This window comes from Bos taurus, chromosome 16, assembly GCF_002263795.3.
Source record: "Bos taurus isolate L1 Dominette 01449 registration number 42190680 breed Hereford chromosome 16, ARS-UCD2.0, whole genome shotgun sequence".
Lineage (NCBI taxonomy): Eukaryota > Metazoa > Chordata > Mammalia > Artiodactyla > Bovidae > Bos > Bos taurus.
The window spans coordinates 3,446,542-3,469,847 of NC_037343.1; the positions used below are offsets into that span (position 1 = coordinate 3,446,542).

General features: G+C 44.2%; 2 protein-coding genes across 3 annotated transcripts in view; both read right to left on the minus strand.

The window, feature by feature from the left end:
• The window catches only part of SLC45A3 (solute carrier family 45 member 3), a 58,701-nt gene extending 36,772 nt beyond the window's left edge, over window positions 1-21,929 (minus strand). Inside the window, exon 1 of the mRNA XM_010813048.3 lies at window positions 13,157-21,929. The gene's annotated coding sequence lies outside the window, so the exon portion shown is untranslated. The remainder of the gene's footprint in view (window positions 1-13,156) is intronic.
• The window catches only part of NUCKS1 (nuclear casein kinase and cyclin dependent kinase substrate 1), a 31,912-nt gene continuing 25,367 nt past the window's right edge, over window positions 16,762-23,306 (minus strand). Inside the window, exon 7 of one of the 2 annotated variants that reach the window (XM_005216661.3) lies at window positions 16,762-22,346. In XM_005216661.3, coding sequence (XP_005216718.1) covers window positions 22,147-22,346 — 200 coding nt within the window. In that variant the 3' untranslated portion in view covers window positions 16,762-22,146. 2 annotated transcript variants of the gene reach the window in all.

A 23,306-nucleotide genomic window follows, 5' to 3' on the forward strand; every position in this document is an offset into this window, starting at 1 on the left:
TTGCACACTTACACTTGGTTTTCTAGTCTCAGCAGCCAGCACTGTGGGCCTCTCTCTGCCCGAATGCAACCTCAGGGGGTGCATCTGTCCAAGAAAACATTGGTTAAGCCCCTTCTCGGTGCTGGGGACACACTCTAGGTCTCTACATTGGAGCTGTACATTCCGGAGGAACCCGCACATGGCTATGAAGAAGGTAAAAGAAGATGATGTGTTAGGGCGCCTTTAGGGAGGAGATGGTGCGGAGGTCAAGGAAGAGAGCACCCTCTGAGGAGGAGACACCGAGCTGGATCTGGAAAATTAAAGAGGAGCCCATCCCAGGAAGATCTGGGAGGAAAGGACGAGGAAAGAGGAAGAGCAAAGGCAAAGACCCTGAGGCAGGGCCAGCCTCTGAGGCAGGTGAGTGCCAGGAATGGGAAGAGAGCCAGAGCAAGAGAGGACGGCGAAGATGGGGTTGGACCAGTGAGTGTGAGTGTGGACTTCACTCTTGTGAAGCAGGAGGACACCAGAAGGAAGCAAGCAGAGGAGTGACATGATCTACTTGATATTTTTCAAGCTCACTTTGGGCGGTCTGAGCTTGGCAGGGAGACATATCAATAATTTCAGTGAAAAAAGTGATGATGGGTGCAAAGACAAATGGACCAGAACTGGACAGTTGCTCTGACCGCTGGAGTGGCTGCGGGGGGGCGGGGGGTCCCTGAATGGGTGGGAAGGGCTCCTCATGACTGGGCACACCCGAGGCGGATTCCGCCTCTGTCTCCCCTCTCCCGCCACAGAGTGCTGGCTTTGGGTTCCCTGTGTCATACAGCAAACTCCCACCAGCTATTTTACATACGGTAAAGTATGTTTCAATGCTGTTCTCTCAAATCAAACCACCCCCTCCTTCCCCCACTGTATCCCCAAGTCTGTCCTACGTCTCTGTTGAAGAAAGAAAGTGTTAGTCAGTCGTGCCTAACTCTTCGACCTCAGGGACTGAAGCCATCAGGCTCCTTTCTGTCTCCACTGCTTCCCTGTAAGTGGGTTTGTCAGCATCATCTTTGTAGATTTCATATCTATGTGATTTATGTGTTAATATATGATATTTGTCTTTCTCTGTCTGACTTACTTCACTCTGTATAATATGCTGTAGGTTCATCCACCTCATTAGAACTGACTCAAAGAATGAAACTAGAACACTTTCTAACACCATACACAAAAATAAACTCAAAATGGATTAAAGATCTCAACGGAAGACCAGAAACTATAAAACTCCTAGAGGAGAACATAGGCAAAACACTCTCCGACATACATCACAGCAGGATCCTCTATGACCCACCTCCCAGAATACTGGAAATAAAAGCAAAAATAAACAAATGGGACCTAATTAAACTTAAAAGCTTCTGCACAACAAAGGAAACTATTAGCAAGGTGAAAAGACAGCCTTCAGAATGGGAGAAAATAATAGCAAATGAAGCAATGGACAAACAACTAATCTCAAAAATATACAAGCAACTCCTACAGCTCAATTCCAGAAAAATAAATGACCCAATCAAAAAATGGGCCAAAGATCTAAATAGACATTTCTCCAAAGAAGACATACAGATGGCTAACAAACACATGAAAAGATGCTCAACATTACTCATTATCAGAGAAATGCAAATCAAAACCACTATGAGGTACCATTTCATGCCAGTCAGAATGGCTGCAATCCAAAAGTCTACAAGCAATAAATGCTGGAGAGGGTGTGGAGAAAAGGGAACTCTCTTACACTGTTGGTGGGAATGCAAACTAGTACAGCCACTATGGAGAACAGTGTGGAGATTCCTTAAAAAACTGGAAATAGAACTGCCTTATGATCCAGCAATCCCACGGCTGGGCATACACACTGAGGAAACCAGAAGGGAAAGAGACACGTGCACCCCAATGTTCATCGCAGCACTGTTTATAATAGCCAGGACATGGAAGCAACCTAGATGTCCATCAGCAGATGAATGGATAAGAAAGCTGTGGTACATATACACAATGGAGTATTACTCAGCCATTAAAAAGAATACATTTGAATCAGTTCTAATGAGATGGATGAAACTGGAACCTATTATACAGAGTGAAGTAAGCCAGAAAGAAAAACACCAATACAGAATACTAACACGTATATATGGAATTTAGAAAGATGGTAACAATAACCCTGTGTACGAGACAGCAAAGAGACACAAATGTATAGATCAGTCTTATGGTCTCTGTGGGAGAGGGAGAGGGTGGGGAGATTTGGGAGAATAGCATTGAAACATGTATAATATCATGTATGAAACGAGTCGCCAGTCCAGGTTCGATGCACGGTACTGGATGCTTGGGGCTGGTGCACTGGGACGACCCAGAGGGAGGGTAGGGGAGGGAGGAGGGAGGTGGGTTCAGGATGGGGAACGCGGGTATACCTGTGGCAGATTCATTTTGATATTTGGCAAAACTAATACAATATTGTAAAGTTTAAAAAAAAAATAAAAAAAAAAAAGAACTGACTCATATGCGTTCCTTTTTATGGCTGAGTAATATTGACTATGCCAAAGCCTTTGGCTGTGTGGATCACAATAAACTGTGGAAAATTCTGAAAGAGATGGAAATACCAGACCACCTGACCTGCCTCTTGAGAAACCTATATGCAGGTCAGGAAGCAACAGTTAGAACCGGGCATGGTACAACAGACTGGTTCCAAATAGGAAAAGGAGTACATCAAGGCTGTATATTGTCACCGTGCTTATTTAACTTATATGCAGGGTACATCATGAGATGCTGGGCTGGAAGAAGCACAAGCTGGAATCAAGATTGCTGGGAGAAATATCAATAACCTCACATATAAGGATGACACGACCCTTATGGCAGAAAGTGAAGAGGAACTAAAAAGCCTCCTGAGGAAAATGAAAGAGGAGAGTGAAAAAGTTGGCTTAAAGTTCAACATTCAGAAAACGAAGATCATGGCATCTGGTCCCATCACTTCATGGGAAATAGATGGGGAAACAGTGGAAACAGTGTCAGACTTTATTTTTGGGGGTTCCAAAATCACTGCGGATGGTGATTGCAGCCATGAAATTAAAAGAAGCTTGCTCCTTGGAAGGAAAGTTATGACCAACCTAGATAGCATATTCAAAAGCAGAGACATTACTTTGCCAACAAAGGTCCGTCTAGTCAAGGCTATGGTTTTTCCAGTGGTCATGTATGGATGTGAGAGTTGGACTGTGAAGAAAGCTGAGCGCTGAAGAATTGATGTTTTTGAATTGTGGTGTTGGAGAAGACTCTTGAGAGTCCCTTGGACTGCAAGGAGATCCAACCAGTCCATTCTGAAGGAGATCAGCCCTGGGTGTTCATTGGAAGGAATGATGCTAAAGCTGAAACTCCAATACTTTGGCCACCTCATGCGAAGAGTTGACTCATTGGAAAAGACTCTGATGCTGGGAGGGATTGGGGGCAGGAGGAGAAGGGGACAACAGAGGATGAGATGGCAGGATGGCATCACCGACTCGATGGACATGAGTTTGAGTGAACTCTGGGAGTTGGTGATGGACAGGGAGGCCTGGTGTGCTGCGATTCATGGGGTTGCAAGGAGTCAGACACGACTGAGTGACTGAACTGAACTGAACTGAACTGAATAGTCCATTGCATACGTGTACCATAGCTTCTTTATCCATTCATCTGTTGATGGACATCTAGGTTGATTCCATGTCCTAGCTGTTGTAAATAGCGCTGCAATGAACACTGGGGTATGCGTGTCTTTTTCAATTATGATTTCCTCAGAGTAGATGCCCAGTAGTGGGATTGCTGGGTCATATGGTGGTTTTATTCCTAGTTTTTAAGGGAATCTCCATACCATCTTCCATAGTGGCTGTATCAATTTATATTCCCACCAACAGTGCAAGAGGGTTCCCTTTTCTCCATACCCTCTGCAGCATTTATTGTTTGTAGATTTTTTGGTGATGGCCATCCTGATCAGTGTGAAGTGATACCTTATTGTAGTTTTGATTTGCCTTTCTCTAATAGTGAGCAACGTTGAGCATCTTTTCATGTGCTTATTAGCCATCTGTATGTTTTCTTTGGAGAAGTGTCTGTTTAGGTTGTCTGCCCACTTTTTGATTGCATTGTTTGCTTTTCTGGTCCTGAGCTGCACGAGCTGCTCGTATATTTTGGAGATTAATCCTTTGTCAGTTGTTTTATTTCCTATTATTTTCTTCTATCCTGAGGGTTGTCTTTTCACTTTGTTTATAGTTTTCTTTGCTCTGCAAAAGCTTTTAAGTTTGACTAGGTCCCACTTGTTTAATTTAGCTTTTATTTCCATTACTCTAGGTGGTGTGTTGAACCTTACCTTTTGTCTCTATATAGCATCTTGCCCTCATTGTCCCCACTGCTTAATGCTGATGACTCTGTGTCTTTTGATCAGTTCTTTCTTCAGATGGAGCCTTGATTTTTGGTTCCTTGTTGAGGGTAACTCCTGTCATTACTGTGATCCTCCCATCCTCCCTCTTGGATGGAAGTGCCAAAGTCAGTTGTCTTCAGTCTCCAAGGAGTATTGACTGAGGACCCACTGTGTGCCCATGCAATGTGGTCATTGGATAGAAAATCACTTGATATTCACATAAACTGAACATCCATAGCAGCCTTATTTGTAATAGCCCCAAACTGGAAACAACCCATATGTCCTTCAAAAGGTGAATGGTTAAATAAACTCTGGTACCAACATACCACAAATTACTACTCATAAATAAAAACGAAAAAAAGGGATGAATTATTGATGCACACAACAACTTGGATGGATCTTCAGGGAATTATGCAGAGAGAAAAGCCAATTCCCAAAAGACACATGTGATGTGATTTCTTTTATATAGTATTTTTGAAATAAAACCTTAGAAATGACTCACAGAATAGTGCCTGCCAGGAACAGCGGGCAGGGATGGTTATAAAAGGGCAACACAGGGATCCTTGTTCCCTGTCGTAACTTAAGAATCTGGATTGTGACGGCTCAAACATACACAGGTGATAAAACTGTATAAGACTAAACACTCACACAGGCACACGTAAAATGGAAAAGCTGAATAAGATCTGTGGAGTGTATCAGAGTCAATATCCTGGTTGTGATACTGTACTATAGCTTTGCAAATGTTACCTTTGGGAAAAAATGGGAAAAGTGTACAAGGAATGTCTTTGTATTATTGTTAGTAGCTTTTTGTGTGTGAATTTGCAATTATCTCAATAAAGATTTCAAATAGGAGAGAGAGAGATCTGCCTTCAAGGGGTTCACAGTCTCCAGTCCTCTGCTTCTTTATCCAGCTCTGCGTTGACTGCAGTTGAAGTATAATAATTGAGGGACTTCCTTGGAGGAGATGGGGACGACAGAGGATGAAATGGTTGGATGGCATCACTGACTTGATGGACATGAGTCTGAGTAAAACTTTGGGAGTTGGTGATGGACAGGGAGGCCTGGTGTGCTGCAGTCCATGCGATCACAAAGCATCGGACACCACTGAGCTTCTGGACTGACTGAGGGATAATAAACAAGTGGGCAGATTTTCCTCAGGAAAGAGGTTGCTGAATCGTCATCAAAAGACCACAAATGTAGCTTACCCCTCACTCCTCTGCATGGTTTCCCCAGTCCCAGCCTCCCCAGTTGTGGCATTTTTTTTAAAACAAAGAATTGGAAGACAGGCGTTGAAGTTCGGGTAGGCAGCCCCGAGCTCAGGGTCAGGGTCAGCCTCCCCTGGGCTCCACGGCCGGCTCCCTCCCCGCTCAGCGGCTTCCTCCCTCTCGCTGTGGGTCTCGAAGCGACTGTGGATCGTGGGATCTCTTCTCTCTGCGTCCATCTGTCTGTCTCACCGACAGAGGAAAGAGGAGAGGTGCCCGTAACCCTCACATCCTGGCCTCTGCCGCACTAGCGTCCTTTCCCGGGAAGCGGCAGCCCAGCTGCTTCCTGCTCCCATACCCGCCTCTCCACGTCCTCACCTAGGATCCCACGAGGGGCGCTTTTCTGAACCCAGCCCCCGGGGACTGGGCGGGCGGAGGAGGCAGGCCCTAGGAGAGAGGAGGATCTTGCAGCCCCGTCCCGGGCCTTCGCCAACGTCCCCTCCGACCCCGGGCCGTTCCTCCCTTCCCTCTCCCAGCCCTCCCGCGGCCAAGCTTGAGCCGCGGCTCCATCCCCGGCGGCGGCTCCATCCCCGGCGGCGGCTCCATCCCCGGCGGCGGCTCCATCCCCGGCAGCTGCGCGCAGCAGGGGTGGGGCAGCCACATCGCCCTCCCACCCGGGCAGCAGCTGAGGGGCTGTGAGGAAACAACTCCGCTTCCTCAGGGTCTCTTCGGACGCCCAGCCCGTGTCCCCCACCTCCTCGCATCCTTCGCCAGGGTTTCCTCCCAGCATCCGCGTCTCTCAGCGCGGCCCAGAGGTGGATTCCGAGGCGTCTGCGTGGAGGAGGAGGCGCTCCGCGTCTCCAGGCCGGGTTGGGCGCCCCGGGCGAGGCCGGGGAAGGCAGAGGAAAGTGTGAGCAGCTGCCTCCTTTCTTGTCCTTCCCATGATACCCGCGACGAGGGGGCACCGGGGACTTGGGTTTCCCAGCTCGGCCGGGAAACTATTTCCTTTCATAAAGAGGCATGTAATTAGCCTGGGGAAACGGGAGGACCCCACAGTCAATGTGTCCTTTGGCTACACTGACGAGAGAGGAGGGGCCCCAGGGGGATGGGAAGCCCCCCTCCCAGCCTCCCGGCCTCTGCAACACACGAACCCTTGATGCTCTGCCTGTTTCTCTCGTATACACACACACAGGCCGCACTCAAAAAAGAAATCCTAGGTGTGCTGGAATAAATGGAAGACCTTTGGGATCTTGTTGGGTTGGGAGCACGCTGTGGTGGATTCAGGAGGCAGGCAGACGCAGGGCGACCGCGGCTACAAACGACTTGCTAGAGGAAGGTGGTCCCCTGGGATCCTTCCCTCCCAGCTTCCTGTTTCTTGTCACTTTCCACTCACCGCCAGCTATTCCCCCAGGACTCAGACCTCACAGGCCTGCACTGGCGGGCAGTTGCAGCTTGTTCACGGAGGTGCGGCTGAAACTCCGGGGCCGCCCCACCCCCGCCTCTCTGCTCTATAGGAGCTGCAGCATTGACTCTGAGGGGGGTTGGGGGGCTGAGTGGGCGTCCACACCACTCCCAACCCTCCCCCCCGCCCCAGCCCACATCGCCACAGTCCTATTTCCCAGTCAGAGCCTCTCTGTTAGATGTTTCTCTGTGTTTCCGCCATGCACCACTCCCACCCCTAACCAGAGAGGTCTGAGCAGTCAAGAGAATGTTGTTTCCAGGCAGGCCTAGCCTGTGCCCTTCGGGGCGCTGCGACATTCCTATCAGAGACCCCCATCTGGTTCTAGCCCCCAGTACCAAAATGTACATAAGAAGCCTGTTGTTTGCCCGCTATTTCATAGGACAAGTATAAATAAAGCGCTCAGGAGGCACAGAGGGTGGGCAGCCAGGAGCCTTGAGACAAGTTGGCTGGGTGGTTCCCATCCCCTCACTTACCTGGATTGCCCCCTCATACCACCCCCCACAGAAGGCACAGCCAGAGAAACCGCTGCATGCCTCTGCAGCACGAATGAAGGGCACTCTGGTTCGAGAGCGGAGGCTGCTCCTCTTTCATATTAATGATGCATGATTAGCTTCGAGTCCCCTGGAAATAGCACCATGAGGCCTCTAGCTGGGCGGGCTCACTTAGGACGCTCATAACAACCCTGAGAAGTGGATGTCACCAACACAGTTAACAGTCTGAGAAAACGGACACTTTGGGAAAGTCAGCGTCCTGTTGGCGGAGAACCAGAACTTAAACCCAGATCCTCGACTTTCTGTCTAAAGTTGTTGTTTTTCTCCATTATATACCTTTTAATCTATTTTTTTGGTCAATTCACTGCTCTCTGATATTTCAGCTAGAGGCTGGATATTCTGGGGAATAGCTAAATGCAACCTATCAAGGTTGGCCTTAGTCAATAAAAAAGTAGCTGGAAAAAAAAAAGAGGAGCAGAATGTTGTGCTTGTCAGGCCATGTGCTCCGGGGCACCCCCTCTAGATCTCGGTTTCTTCCTCTGTAAATTGGGGATCGTGACATCACCTGGATCTCATGGAACTGTTGTAAGGATTCAATGATAGAAGCCATGATAAGTGTTCAAGATGATTCCTTGAACATAAACACTCAAAAACAAGAGGTATTCTTATTAAGACTAATGTTGGAAGAAATATAGGGTTAACAGCCCACATGAGTTCTCCAGGGTGAGATGTAGACTATTAAAGGGTGTTACTATGCATTTTCACTTTTGAACATGAACATCTGTGGTTTGTCAAAGACATTTTCAAGGTCCAGTGGTCTTCCCAGAAAGAATTTGAAAAAAAAAAAACAAAAACACCTTAAGACCAAGGCCTGGATCTGTAGGAAGTCCAAAAGCAGGCAGGATTCTTAAGGCACAAGATAAAAAAATCAGAGGTACCAGTGAGATGACAGCGGGATTCATTCCAGAGAAAAGGGCTATTTCCATCTTTAGAGACTCTTAGAGAGGAATGAAGCATCTAGGGGTGAAGAAAGTCATTTCCAGGAAAGGAAAATAAAGGTGCAGTTATGCGGTTTAATTGGTGCAACTGAGCCAAACTGAGACCGGTGCAGTAACTGGTCTGTCACAACAGCACCATCTAGGCCAAGTCACCTTTCCCAATAAGAAGAAAAGGGCAAGGATCTGGTCCAGCTGATCCTTTGTCATGATTTAAACCAGCAGAGGTTCTCAAGCTTCAGTGTGTGTTGGAATCAACAGTGGGCCCTACTCCGTTTCTGATTCAATAGGCCTGAGATGGAGCTGAAGATTTTGCATTTTGAACAAGTTTCCAGCTGATGCTGAGGCTGTTGGTCCAAAGATCACATTTTGAGAACCACTGGTTTAAAGCCCTTTTCCAGGGGCAGCCAAAGTGTATCAAATTGCAGAATCCTTAATACCTTCCTTTCCAACACATGTAACAGTTGCATTTACTTACTAGTCATCTAACTCCATCACATTGATTAGGAAATGAATATGTGTATTCTCAATTAAGAATTTTAAGAATGTGGAAAACACAGAAAGAAATAAACACCCCATAACAAAGAAATCTCTTTGGAAAGTCTGACTGACACAAGCGAGAACTGATGTGGCCTGTGGAGTGAGGAGAGGAACAGGGCTGAGGAAGGCAGGTCCCGGACCCCTCACACTGCCTCACCGCTGGCTGCTTTTCTATTGAGAACCTGCCTTATTTGTCTGTCTGCCCCCAAGCCCACATTCTGACTCTGCAAGAATGCTGCAAAAGCTAAGCCTGAGGAGAAGAGGGCCATCCTGGTGCATAGCTCAGTTTCCTTAATACCACACTCTTAAGAGGGAACAAAATTCCAGTTCTCACGACCTTAAATGCTGACACTTTTCCAAAGTGCCTAATGAGGAGGAAGCATGTGTCATGCACATTAACAGAGCTCAGAGATGCTAACTGGTTGCAAAAAGTGAAAATTTTACTAAAGCCCAGATGACCAGTTCTATCTCTTTAGGCGAGATAGCATGACAAGAGGAACTTGCAACTTCTGGGAGTTATTTTATCTACACGAGAAGCACAAATGATCTTAAAAATCTGATGGAAGACAGTGTTCAAGATAACAGGCTTCTGACCAGAATTTCCTTATTTTTAGTCTGACTGTTACTCAACTCACATCAATCAAAGTTTAAAAAAAAAAAGCCTCTTCCATATCTGTTCAAATTGCATCTTCCTTCCCCTCAGACTGAAGAGAATTTGTGGGGGAGGAGGGAGCATCCATCTTCTAGCTCATCCCTGCGGTCCGGTTGGCAAGACGCTTTTCATCTGCAGAAGGGTTTCCTGATAGGGGCCTTCTACAGAAAGCACTCTAGCGAGGCCCCAATGTCATGAGAACACAGGATGTCACATTGCAACAGTAAAACTGTTGACCCCCGGGGGTCTGTCCCTGATAATGGCTCCAGTAGATAGTCTTGTGGCTTCCTTTCTGGTATTAAACTTGAAAAACCAAAGATACAAAAATATAGTGATTTCATACACCAGAAATATGCTCCTGACAAGTGTTTCTAATCAGCTTTCCAGTGAAAATGAGCGTTCCCTCTTTTAAAATGTATGTCCCGTAACTAGAAATACAGTTTGTAACTACTGGGTGGAATTTTTTTTCGTGTGAGAGGCTGAAGAAATAATCACACACCAATCAGTTCTGTGCACCCCCACTATTAAAAAACCTTTTCGGGCTTCCTTGGTGGCTCAGTGATAAAGAACCCACCTGCCAACGCAGGAGATACATGTTGGATCTCTCAACGGGGAAGATCCCACATGAAGCGGAGCAACCAACCCATGTGTCGCACCTGATGAGCCCGTGTGCTAGAGCCCAAAGCCGCAGCTACTGAGCTCACTTGCTGCAACTACTAAAGCCCACGCACCAGAAAGCCTGTGCTCGGCAACAAGACTTCAGTGCAGTCCAGTCACGCAGGCGTGTCCAACTCCTTGCAACCCCATGAACCGCAGCACGCCAGGCCTCCCTGTCCATCCAGCCACCTCATCCTCTGTCATCCCCTTCTCCTCCTGCCCTCAATCTTTCCCAGTATCAGGGTCTTTTCCAATGAGTCAGCTCTTCACATCAGGTGGCCAAAGTATTGGAGTTTCAGCTTCAACATCAGTCCTTCAATGAACACTCAGGACTGATCTCCTTTAGGATGGACTGGTTGGATCTCCTTGCAGTCCAAGGGACTCTTAAGAGTCTTCTCCAACACCACAGTTCAAAAGCATCAGTTCTTCAGTGCTCAGCTTTCTTTATAGTCCAACTCTCACATCCACACGTGACCACTGGAAAAACCACAGCCTTGACTAGACAGACCTTTGTTGGCAAAGTAATGTCTCTGCTTTTCAATATGCTAAGTTGGTCATAACTTTCCTTCCAAGGAGCAAGCGTCTTTTAATTTCATGGCTGCAATCACCATCTGCAGTGATTTTGGAGCCCAAAAAAATAAAGTCAGCCACTGTTTCCCCATCTATTTGCTATGAAGTGATGGGCCCGGATGCCATGATCTTTGTTTTCTGAATGTTGAGCTTTAAGCCAGCTTTTCACTCTCCTCTTTGACTTTCATTAAGAGACTCTTTAGTTCTTCACTTTCTGCCATAAGGGTGGTGTAATCTGAATATCTGAGGTTATTGATATTTCTCCTGGCAATCTTGATTCCAGCTTGTGCTTCTTCCAGCCCAGCGCATAGAAGTTAAATAAGCACGGTGACAATATACAGCCTTGATGTACTCCTTTTCCTATTTGGAACCAGTCTGTTGTTCCATGTCCGGTTCTAACTGTTGCTTCCTGACCTGCATATAGGTTTCTCAAGAGGCAGGTCAGGTGGTCTGGTATTCCCATCTCTTTCAGAATTTTCCACTGTTTATTGTGATCCACACAGTCAAAGGCTTTGGCATAGATCAACAAGAGAAGCCACTACAATAAGAAGCCCGAGGACCGTAACCAGAGAGTAGCCCCACTTGCTGCAAATAGAGAAAAACCTGTGTAGCAGTGAAGACCCAGCACAGCCAAAAAAAAAAAAAACCAAAAAACTTTCACTAGAGATCAGTTCAGTTCAGTTCAGTCACTCAATTGTGTCCAACTCTTTGCGACCCCATGAATCGCAGCACGCCAGGCCTCCCTGTCCATCACCATGTCCTGGAGTTCACTCAGACTCATGTCCATTGAGTCAGTGATGCCATCCAGCCATCTCATCCTCTGTCATCCCCTTCTCCTCCTGCTCCCAATCCCTCCCAGCATCAGTCTTTTCCAATGAGTCAACTCTTCGCACAAGGTGGCCAAAGTACTGGAGTTTCAGCTTTAGCATCATTCCCTCCAATGAACACCCAGGACTGATCTCCTTCAGAATGGACTGGTTGGATCTCCTTGCAGTCCAAAGGACTCTCAAGTCTTCTCCAACACCACGGTTCAAAAGCATCAATTCTTCGGCGCTCAGCTTTCTTCACAGTCCAACTGTCACATCCATTCGTGACCACTGGAAAAACCACAGCCTTGACTAGACGGACCTTTGTTGGCAAAGTAACGTCTCTGCTTTTGAATATGCTGTCTAGGCTGGTCATGACTTTCCTTCCAGGGACTTGGGAATTATTGTCATTCTTCCTTCCCCTCTAAAGCCACTCTACATTGTGGGCTGGTTAAAATTTACCCTTTTGCAAAAGTGTTCTTACTAATAAATAACTCATTTGTACTTGAGAGACAAAGCTAAAAGGATTTCAGTTCTGCATGAATGAGCTTTTCAGTGCCCCTGTACCTTGCCTAGAGGTACACTACTGCTTTTGTTTGAGGCCGGTTAGTCTACAGTCAGCAGCAACTTAGGTTCAAGGCATTAGGGACACACAGCCTCATTCAGGCTCATAGCATCCCTTCGAAGCAAGGAAAGTCAGTCAGTCCCATTATATAAAATGGAGAATCGCGCATGGGGTGCAGAGAGATGAGGGGCTGGGTAGGTAAGTGACTAGCCTAAGATCACTCTCTGAGCTGATCTGCTTGATCCATAACCACTCACAAAGCTTTTCTTAAAGCAGGTAGGAAAGATGAGGAAAGATGACATGAGGCTTAAATAAAAGGGAACTCATGCTTTAGTGGGCGCTATGTACTATTCTCAACTCTGCTGTTAACATCTGATACACTTTTTATACAAGGCATGTGCATTTCCTGGAACAATCGGTTTTAAGTATTTCACACGTTAGTTCCTTAAACTATAAAAATATCACAGAAATGCTAATACTCTGAGATCCAGACTGTATCTTAGACTGTTTTTTCCAATGAGTAGGACAAAACTTCATGATACCACAGGTCCCAATTTTGGGCTGGGAATATAGTCACCATAATTTTCGTTGTTGAAAAGTGCTGGCTAATTCAGAGGTAAACTCCAGAAGCAACAGATGAGCTAGAAAGTTTCATTGCTACCCTCTGGCAGTAGGAGCATGTCCCCTCCTAGACTTGAATCTCCCAGAGCAAGGCATCTGCTTCTCAGTGGCTGCTCAGTCTACTGACTTCTTCTGTTAGTGGCCCATGAGCCAACGTTTCACTGGAGGGCGTGGGAAGAGACGGAGGGAAAGCAAGATTAGAAAAGGAACGACTTACTTTGTGATGACCCAAGACTAGGCCGTTGTGCAAGTCCAGGGCAACAGGCGCTGCCTTTGACTGGGCACGGTGTGTGCACATCCTGCACACCTGAGGTCCCAGCAGCAGCTCCCGGCAATGCAGCTTTGGAGCCTAAGCTCTGCATTGTTCCAGGTTTACCAGGAAACGCTATTTATCTTGTACTTGGGCCAACTGTGTGACTGTACAGGACAGGTGGTTCCCCAACGACTTCTAGGGCTACCTGATTCATGTATAAACAACGTTTGCCTCAAACACACTAACCCCATTGACACTGTTTATTCACCAAAAAAGAAGAGACATGGTGGTAAACTAGGTCAGAGGCAGAAGACCGAATTGGGGAGCCTGGAGTCTGTAACTGAGATGTGGCATGCATTAGATATGAAGTCAGGTTACCCCAGATTATGTTTAAGGATCTATCCAGAATGTCAACTGAGTCCTCTATGACTCCTAAAGACATCCAGTGTCTTAGAAAAGCGCTTTGCTATTTCATTTTTCTTAACTACATTAGAGGTAAAACTGTATTTTTAAAATGACCAGTATGTTATTCCATTAAGTCAAACTAGAGAATCAATTTATAGTCACAAAGTGAAGATTCAGTGTATGTGACTGCCTCTAAAGTTTTTGGCTAAAGACAAGTGTTTCATTGACAACTTTTTATTTATTATAATCACTGTACCCATTGAGTTCATTGATGAGAATCAATTTTTACCACATAACTAATCTAGTTACCAAATTGGTAGTCACCCTAAAATTTAGGTCACTGATTTCCTTGTGCCAGTGACTTGCTACCTCCTTCAGAGCCTTACCTAACCCATTTCTCCCCATCTCTTGTAATCAGGAGAGCCTTATATATTCATGTTCCTGCCCAAGGTGGGCAAAGTGTTATCTACTAGACACGTTACATATCAGCCAAGGAAGTGGTCTTACACATTCTAAGAAAAGGATGTGTGTGCCTCTCCTTCTGTATTTATTCAACTGAATGGCTAGAACATTACCAACAATTGTAATATTATGTGATCTTCCATTCATTCCTTAAAGTTAGATTTTTAAACAAATCACTTCTGGGTGCCAGTTTGGAGCTCGATCAAGGCAAACTATTGCTTTTAACATTTTACGCTATCATATTTTAAAGTAATTATTTTCTTTACTAGGGTGTAAACTCCGGCTGTGCTCATTCCCTGAGCCCAGAATCAACATGCATTTATTTCACAATATTTGTTCAGGACTTTAACACTGAAACAGGAGGTACACCCATGAGCAATGCTGATTGCTCCTGGTGGTGCCCCAGCCAAAACATGTCAGATAGGTACCTGTCCATTCTAGTAAAATAATGGAGGGAAAGAGAAGCGTGCCATCAAGGTAAAGGAACACATGCCCATGTTGCTTTGAAGTCTCAGTAATTCTGTCCACAAGCATGTCACCAGTGCTGCTTGTGCAAAAAGATGAGGCTTTTGAGCTGGAGGGCAATTTTAAAAGACAATATTTGTTTCAAAATGAGGCCACGAGTTCACAGCTACTTTTTTGAAATCTCAACATACACTTTCATCTTGGGACCGTTATGTACAAAGGTTTGGGGAATTGTTAAGGGAATATAAGCTGACAGGTGTGCGTGAATCAAGAGATCCTATTTTGCACTGAAAATCATAAAATATTACTGCTGCGTACACTAGGATCTTAAGCAGGCACACTGATCACAGAACATCGCTCACACAAGCAGATGGCAGTGTCTCATACTGTGGATGTTGAGCCCCGGTAGTATGGAAAGAGACGGTCAAGGAATGGGCTAAGCATATGGAGGACACTGCCCTCTACTGGCAAAGGGTGAGAGTGCCAGTCACGATAACATTTTTCTCTATGTAGTCGGACACGACTGAAGCGCCTTAGCAGCAGCAGTCACTACCTTAAAACATAATCAAAGAAGGAAAGCTTTTCACGGAAGCTGAAGCTTCCTATCTAGGGGCCACAGGGATTTTCAAGTAAATTTAAGCATTTAATGAGAAATTTTCATATTTCATTGAAAAGAACATTTCCCGTTAAATCTCTGATGTAACACTGTTCAAGTTATCACCTTTACTTAGTGATGCTGCTGCTGCTAAGTCGCTTCAGTCGTGTCCGACTCTGTGTGACCCCATAGACGGCAGCCCACCAGGCTCCCCCGTCCCTGGGATTCTCCAGGCAAGAACACCGGAGTGGGTTGCCATTTCCTTCTCCAATGCATGGAAGTGAAAAGTCAAAGTGAAGTCGCGCAGTCGTGTCCGACTCTTAGGGACCCCATGGACTGCAGTCTACCAGACTCCTCCGTCCATGGGATTCTCCAGGCAAGAGTTTTGGAGTGGGGTGCCATCACCTTCTCCACTGATGCTGAGGAATATGTTAAAAAGTTTATCATCAGTACGAAGGAGCTGGTTTTAGAACCAACAGCTGTGACAGTTTAAAGAATGACCTGATCCAAAGCCTTGTCACATACTAGCCACATTAAATCACATTCTACCTGAGCCAATTTATTTTCTACAAAATTGGAGGAACATCTGAGCAATCTCAGTTGTTGGGAAAACTGAAAGAGGTACTATGTTAAATAGAAATGCTTCATAAGCAGAAACCAATATGGTACTGTTAAGTGATTATCCTTCTATCAAAAATAAATTTTTAAAAATGCTCAGTTTTTTAAATGAGCTGCAATGTTAAATTACTGTAGAGTAATGCTCACAGATAGGAGTCGAGGGAGGGAGGGAGTTCCAAATGTGTCTCACCAAACATAAACTACGCCTCTGGTGTTTGCTGGCCTGATGGCCTTTGAAGTCCTGTAAACCAGACTATTTCTTCAGCACTGTGCTCAAGCAGAAATCTGATGTTAATCATAAAACAGCGACAGAAGGAAAAGTGGCTAGTCAACATTCTTATGAAGTAAACTTTGGCTTGAAACAAACAACTCTATAAAAAATAAATGCCAAGTTAGCCAGTCACTAAAGGGTAACAGCATGCAAAAAGCACTGAATTTCAAAGCCAAGGTGGGTTTGTATGTGAATTACGTTTGGATGACAAGGCCAGAATGTAAATCAGGGGAAAGGTTGAAAAGGATAAAATCCCTATAAAATCCCTAATACCTACAATATCTTGTACCATATTCTCCATCAAAGAGGTAATATTTAACTGTAAACTGCAAGAGTGTAATTTTTACAGTATTTGAAATTGAATGCAAATGTCTATTTTACACATATAAACATTATTCTTCATTACATGATTGTTGAAAGGATTTTGCCCTCGTGAGACTTCATAACCTGGTCATGAACGTGAGGAAAGCACTAACTAGGACTCCCCTTGCATCCAGCTTCGTGCTCCCTTGATTAATCAAAGGTTAATGAGTCTGTTTCTTGATTCCTAACTCCAGTCCTAGTTTAGACAAAACATACCTTTCCTGTTACCAACAACAGTGACGGTCACCGCTAATTTCTAAAGAATTCATTCATCTAGCAGTTTCCCCCTAAAGTCAAATTAGACTGGGAGGTGCCAGGCCAAGGTGCCCAGTTGTATAGTAAATCAGTGTATTCGCTTGAGTATCACAAGAAGTACACAGAGCACGCATCTGGGTTACAAAAGCCCTTTTATAAAGCCATTTTTAAACAAAACAAAAAAAGTTTACAAAAGAAAAAAAGATACAGAAAAAGAATAACTTGCTTCATATGTCCCAAAAAGAGAAAAAAATAAAAGGGACAATGCCAACATGCTCAACAATAAAGTGTTCTTTTTTCTTATTTTTTAATACAAAATACAAGCAAAGGATACACATACTTAAAACAGAGCTCAGGAACAGACACGCAGTCCTGGAAACCCTTCAATAAAAGAAAGCAGGAGTTTGTTTTATCTTTGTTTATGCAGATACATACAGAGACTGGGATATGTAAAAATTAAGTATCACAAAAGACCATCGCACAAGTCTACCAATGCATGTTGCATCTAGAAATCACGGACATGGTCAACAAAATCATGTTCACTTCAACCCCCATTTCATTTAAATTAAAAGAAAAAAACTTTTAAATAAAGTGGTTACATTCAAACTTTTAACTTCCTTAGTACCATGCTGCAGGTATCAGCACTGTTAAGGTGCTGCAAGAATGCCCAGCCCTCTGGTGTCTGATCACATATACCCAGCAACATTACAGTCTTGAGGGATGCCCGGGCCTCGGCCCATGGACAATTAAATACATTTAAGCAGGGTCTTCTCTTTCCCCCTTCCTGCTTCTAGAACATAAAAGGACTACAATTAAGGAATACTGGGAATTTTAGAGCTGGGAAAATGAAGTCTGAAAGATGAATCAAGGCCAACAATGACTGAGAACCTGGCTGCTGCTTACCCTGGCAAATCTTAAAAGTCGTTACTTCAACCTCGTGGGAATTAGGTGTAAAAGGTTTGCTGCAACATGTTCTTGGTAAACAAACTAAGTAGAGCTCTTATTTACAAATCTTGTAACAAACACTTCTGGAGAAAAAAAGAGAATTCGCTAATTTCCAGAAGACAAAGTTTTAATTGCCAGACATATAACAAACACACACTCACACACACACCCACACAATACTTCAGGGATTTTTATACAAGTTATTTAGGGCATAAACTGAGTACTATACCCCTACATCCCATCAAAAAAGGAACAACAAAAAAAATCCCAATTTTGCCCTCCCCCATAATCTAGAAAACCCTCCCTTCACCCCGATGTACAAAGTGTATGCACAATGGTGGCGTCCCACCAGCCACACAGAGCGCGCCCTACAGATGTCACCAGTCCAGTCGCTCCACGACATGGCAACAGGCAGGTTTACAGGGTTTTTTCTCCAATAGTGGTTAAGACACAGAAAGCACCACTGTGAATTTTGAATTAGGCTTTGAGAAAAAAGTGTAACTTAGGGATTTGGGAGTCAAGAAAACTCATTTTGTATCAAGCTTATCTCAAGAAAAAGGGAAAATGGGTTGCAGATTGAAATTTGGCTTTAAGTAGTTTGACCTCCCAATATTCAAATAAACTAACTCCCTTTTCAAATAAACCCAACTCCATGCACAGAGAAAAGGACAACTCTCTAACCTCAAGAGCTATCCCTTGGCAGAAAATGAGTATTGCTTGTTCTATCTGAATGTCATAAAAACCGGAGGCCAGGCTTCTGCCTTTCCAAACTGCTAAGGTGACAGCTTCTTCTAGGCACAGCTACTGGTGATGCAGGCACAGAAAGAAGTGTTCAAATCAAAACTCCCTTTCTCCATAAAAGCCACGATGGTCACATGACCTTTTATAAAGCTTTCCCTGTAGCTCCTGGGATTAATTTCTGCTCCCGCCTTTCTGACACCCTCAAAGCATCTCCTACAGAAAAGGAAAAGGAAAAACAGGCACTATTCCCTTCCCCCAGTAAGGACTCTAAAACCCACTCACTTCAATGTTTACAGCAAACAAACCCCCAAAAGTGTGAACTTCAGTTTAGCTGATCATATACGTAAGAATGTCAAACACTTCACTGGACTGTTAACCTCGAATTCCACTCTTGACTAGTTACCTGTAAGAAAATGCTGTTTGAACCAGTACCAAGAATAAGTACTGAACTGAGAGGGCTGAGCCTGGAGCAAACCAGTTATTATGAGAAAAAACAAAAAAGGTTACCAAAAGCTCCATAATGGAAAATCAACTACTATTCCAGATGCAAAGATTTCCACTCACTACTTCCCTAAAGGAGGAAAACATCCATTAATTTCCCTACCTGGACTCATTAGGGAGCAGAGATATGAGAGGCAGAAATGTTTTACAACGCAGGACAAAGCTACCCTTATGAAAACTAACACATATCCTTCGAGCCCACTCCACTGATTCCAGTCTGAGGTGGGAAAGGCGAAGAGCAGCAGCAGGCTACAACAGATACGTTTGTGTGTGTTGGGGAGGGAAGTCTGAGAAAAGAATCTGAAGAACTAGAATGTAGTGTCAGTCAGCGTAGCTGCCGAAATCCACGCTCCAGAGGTAAACCTAACAGAGCTAACAGAGAACTGAGATAACACAAACAAGCACTTTCAAAGTCAACGTCCCACTTCCTGAGCAGCTGCAAAACAAGACAGCGAGCACTGCCGCCAAGTCCTCGTAGGCGCTCTAGAGAAAGGGGGCGTGTAGTCGGGGGCGGTGCCAATGGGCAGTCCCAGCAGCCCGACCGACACCACTGTCAGCCTGGCTGCTGAGCACCTGTTCCCAGCTGAGACACCACAGCTGTCCTATTTGCGTGCGTGATTTGAGGGGAAGACCAGCGTGTTTTAAATTATCAGCAAAAACCGGAGAAAACAAAGGTCATTCAGAGCCTGTTTCTCTTGGGGACACAGATCCTTTTGTCCAGTCTATCAGAAATATACATTTTTTAATCTCATGAATTAACCTTTAAAAAAGGGATCCCAAACAAAAAGCCCAACCAAATGCACACAAATAACCTAGAGGATGTGATTACTCTAAAGGATGTGCATATATCACAGAAACGTTAGTGCAGATTAATATATTAAAGAGACTATTACATAAAATACTAAGGCTAAAGTTTTAAAAGACCCTTCCCCCTAGTCTTCGCGAGGAAAGCACACGTTACTAGGAATGTTAAGACTTAAAGTTATAAACCCCTAAAAACAGAAGTGCATGGTGGAAACACTGATAGGTTTTTTAAAACATGTGAACACAAACCTTCTTGTTAAAATACCTGAACAAACCAATAAAGCAAATGGAATTATCTTTAACACCTCTTTACAAAGTTCACAACTGTGAAGTCAACCATCATGAAAGAGAATAGTCCAATTGCTACTTATGTTCAAGTTTCACATATTTGGCCGAGTACTAAAATCTCCAAATTCATTCTTTAACTCCCACAGTACAACAGTGAAACGACTCTCTGCCACTGGTGCTTTCTTTAAAAAAAAGAAAAAAATCAGAGTAAGGATATTCCTTACAGTGTCTTAAAAATATTCCTTAAATAACCTTTTTTTCTATGAACATCTGTAGGAAAGCCAGGTTGTTTGAGAGAAAAATATCCTGTAACAGCAGATAGAAAGAAAACTGCATTAGTAAACGCTGAGGAAGCAAATACAGATAAAAAGGAAATGTTAAATTTCACTGATTTTTCAATTTATTAGCACACTGTGTCCTGTGCTAAGTTGCTTCAGTCACGTCTGACTCTTTGTGACCCTATGGACTGTAGCCGGCCAGGCTCCTCTGTCCATGGGATTCTCCAGGCAAGAAATACTGGAGTGGGTTGCCTCGCCCTTCTCCGGGGATCTTCCCAACCCAGGAACTGAACCCGTATCTCCAGCGTCTCCTGCATTGTAGGCAGTTTCTTTACCCACTTAGCCACCTGGGCAGCCCATCAGCACACTAAGACACCCTGAACCTTGCTCCCATTAGCTCAGAGTATCAGAACGTGGAGAAGCAAACCCACAGATCTGTCTCCTGACTACCTTCATAAGGCGTGTAACTGGTCTGTTACCCCCTGCACACAGGCCTCCCGGATGCATGGTTTCTCCAGCTCTGCAGAGCCCCGTAAACTGCTGCTGTAAGCGACATGCGGTCAGCAAGGGCACTGGTATAAAGACAGACGCTAATTGAACAGTGTCAGGGCAGCACGTCACATACTCCCATCAAGTACAGGATATGAAGTGAAGAACGGAACCAGGAGAAACCATGAACTGGAGCAGGGCTGGCGGGCGCTGCGAGCGGGCTGTGCAGGAGCGCCTTGTGCACCAGCAGGAGGCCGAGACGCTCCACACCACGTTTCTACCAAGAGGCGGGAAGGACAGGCCTGACAGGAGAACACTCCATCCCTCAGCAAAAGCAGAGCATGGTTCATGGACTCTGAGTGCACATTTATAGCATAAAAGAATTTCAATTCTCTGTTTCCATAAAGCAAAAATCTCAAGTCTTTGTGATTGAGTTTCACATTAACTGGCACTTTATTTTGCTTAAAACCTAAACATTGTCAGTTTGAGAAGAAATCCACTGTGATATATAGATCGCCCCATTTTAATTCTAGGGTTTCTTCTTTTGATCCTTGGTAAAATTTTTTATCCAAGAAACAGAATAGATACATATATATATTTAAAAACATGAACCATTAGAGAATGAGATAGGAAATCAAGAAAGATGTAAGTTTTGGCGGCCCTTGCTTCTAAGTTCTTTAAAGACTGTAGCTGAATAAAAGGATCACTGGCTCCGAGTCTCCTAGAGATAACAGGTGATGAAACTAAAAACAAGCAAACCTATATCCCCAAACAGGGTCAGGTAACCTCAGTTCCCTGCCCTGCCCCACAGTAAAAAACATGAATGCCTTTTGTAGCAGTTCAGAACTCATCTTTATCTCCTACCTGCCCCATCGGTGGGAGTTCAACATCTAGATTTTTTAGACATCCATATTTTTGTATATAGAATATAAACTTGTATTAGATGACAACTGATTTTTTTTTTAAATTCAGGTAGAGAAAGAAGCAATAACTTTTAACTAAAACCTTCTACATTTTTCGATTCCTGTTCAACTTGCTACCATTTAGCAAAAAGCAAAATTTTCATAGTGTTTACCTCAAATCTTATTGCTTTACAACTGTGGCATACCCTCCATTAAAAATAAAAAAGATGAAGCAGTCAATCCAGTGATTAATTTAACATGGCTTTCATTGGGAAAGGGGGAGGAGGGGGAAGAGGGGGTCATGACGAAGAGACCAATAGACAAAAAAGGTAAATTAAACATACAATGCTTTTCTTTAAAAAAAAAAAAGAAGAAAAAGAAGAAGAAAAGAAGAAAATGTTATTTTCAACAAAAGGGAAAAAAAGCATTGAAAGCCCATGAGTCAAGCCATAGCCAAAACCATATTCTATCTTAAGTAGCTTTTCTTTTTTTTTCCCTCTTTTTTTTTCTTTTTTTCTCTTTTTTTTTTTTTTGTTTTTTAAATAAAATCTCTCCCCAGACCATCATCACTTTTAATCTTCCCCAGACTGCGCGTCATCTTCAGAACCTTCATCCCCAGATTTCTCAGGTGGAGGGCTTGAAGATGCTTTCTTTTCCAGAGGGCTTTCTGGTTCCTCATCTTCTTCTTTGGGAGAAGGAGTCTTTTCCTTTGATGCCTTTGAAGCTGTGGGGCGACCCACTTTCCCCTTGCCTTTCACAGGACTTGGCGTCACTGAAAGAAGAAAAATACCAACTTGGGGAAGGGAAGAAACGTCTAACGTTTTTAACAAAAATCAGCTACAGAACAATCTGTAAGGCAAAAAAATCATAAAGATGACACCCCGACTTACTGAAAAGGAAGGTGGGTACTGGTTTTCAAACACTTTTAGCCAACACTACTATGTTAACAGTCATGTTTGTAATAAAGAAACAAGATGCTATAGAAACTACGTAACATCCTTAGTGGCTTGCAAAACTGTCAGTTGCTTATGTTTAAAACTTGAGTGAAGAAGGGGGGATGCAACTTAACTGGAATAGAAAGCCGTCAAATACCTGTTGTTTTTAAATTTTTTGGCCATGCTGCATGTGGACTCTTCATTCCCTCACCAGGGATTGAACTCGTGCGCACTGCCCTGGAAGCTCAGTCTTAACCACTGGAGGGTCAGGGAAGTCCCCATCAAGCAACTTTTAATACTTCCATCATTACCAAACAGTAAGACATGATGAATAAAACTTCTATTTGCCAGAACAAAAAAAAAAGCAAATCCAGCTTTCTGATTTAATGATAAACTAGCTTCACCCAGAAGAACATCTGACAGAAACCACAAGGGCCCAAAGAAAATGAACCTATGCTGTCAAGAGTGATTTCATTCTCTGTACAAATCAGAACACTTAAATGTATTACTGTAGGTATGTATTTTCACAATTTTCAGTCTTTAGTAGCTGCTGGGATTGTGATATCAGTGGGAAAAAAAGGCAGTAATAGCTAAGCTGGTGCAGTGTGAATGGGTTATTCCCAAATCCGGCCTTCGGTGCAGCACTGGCTGAAGAGCAGGGCAAGCTGCCAGACTCCTAGAGGGGCTGGAGCCCTTAATAATAGGTGAGTGACACTTCCAGGCACAGAAGACAAGGTCCTTTTATTTTTGTTATGTGGTCACTATCAAGCCCTACTGAAGCATTTCTGTAGAGAACG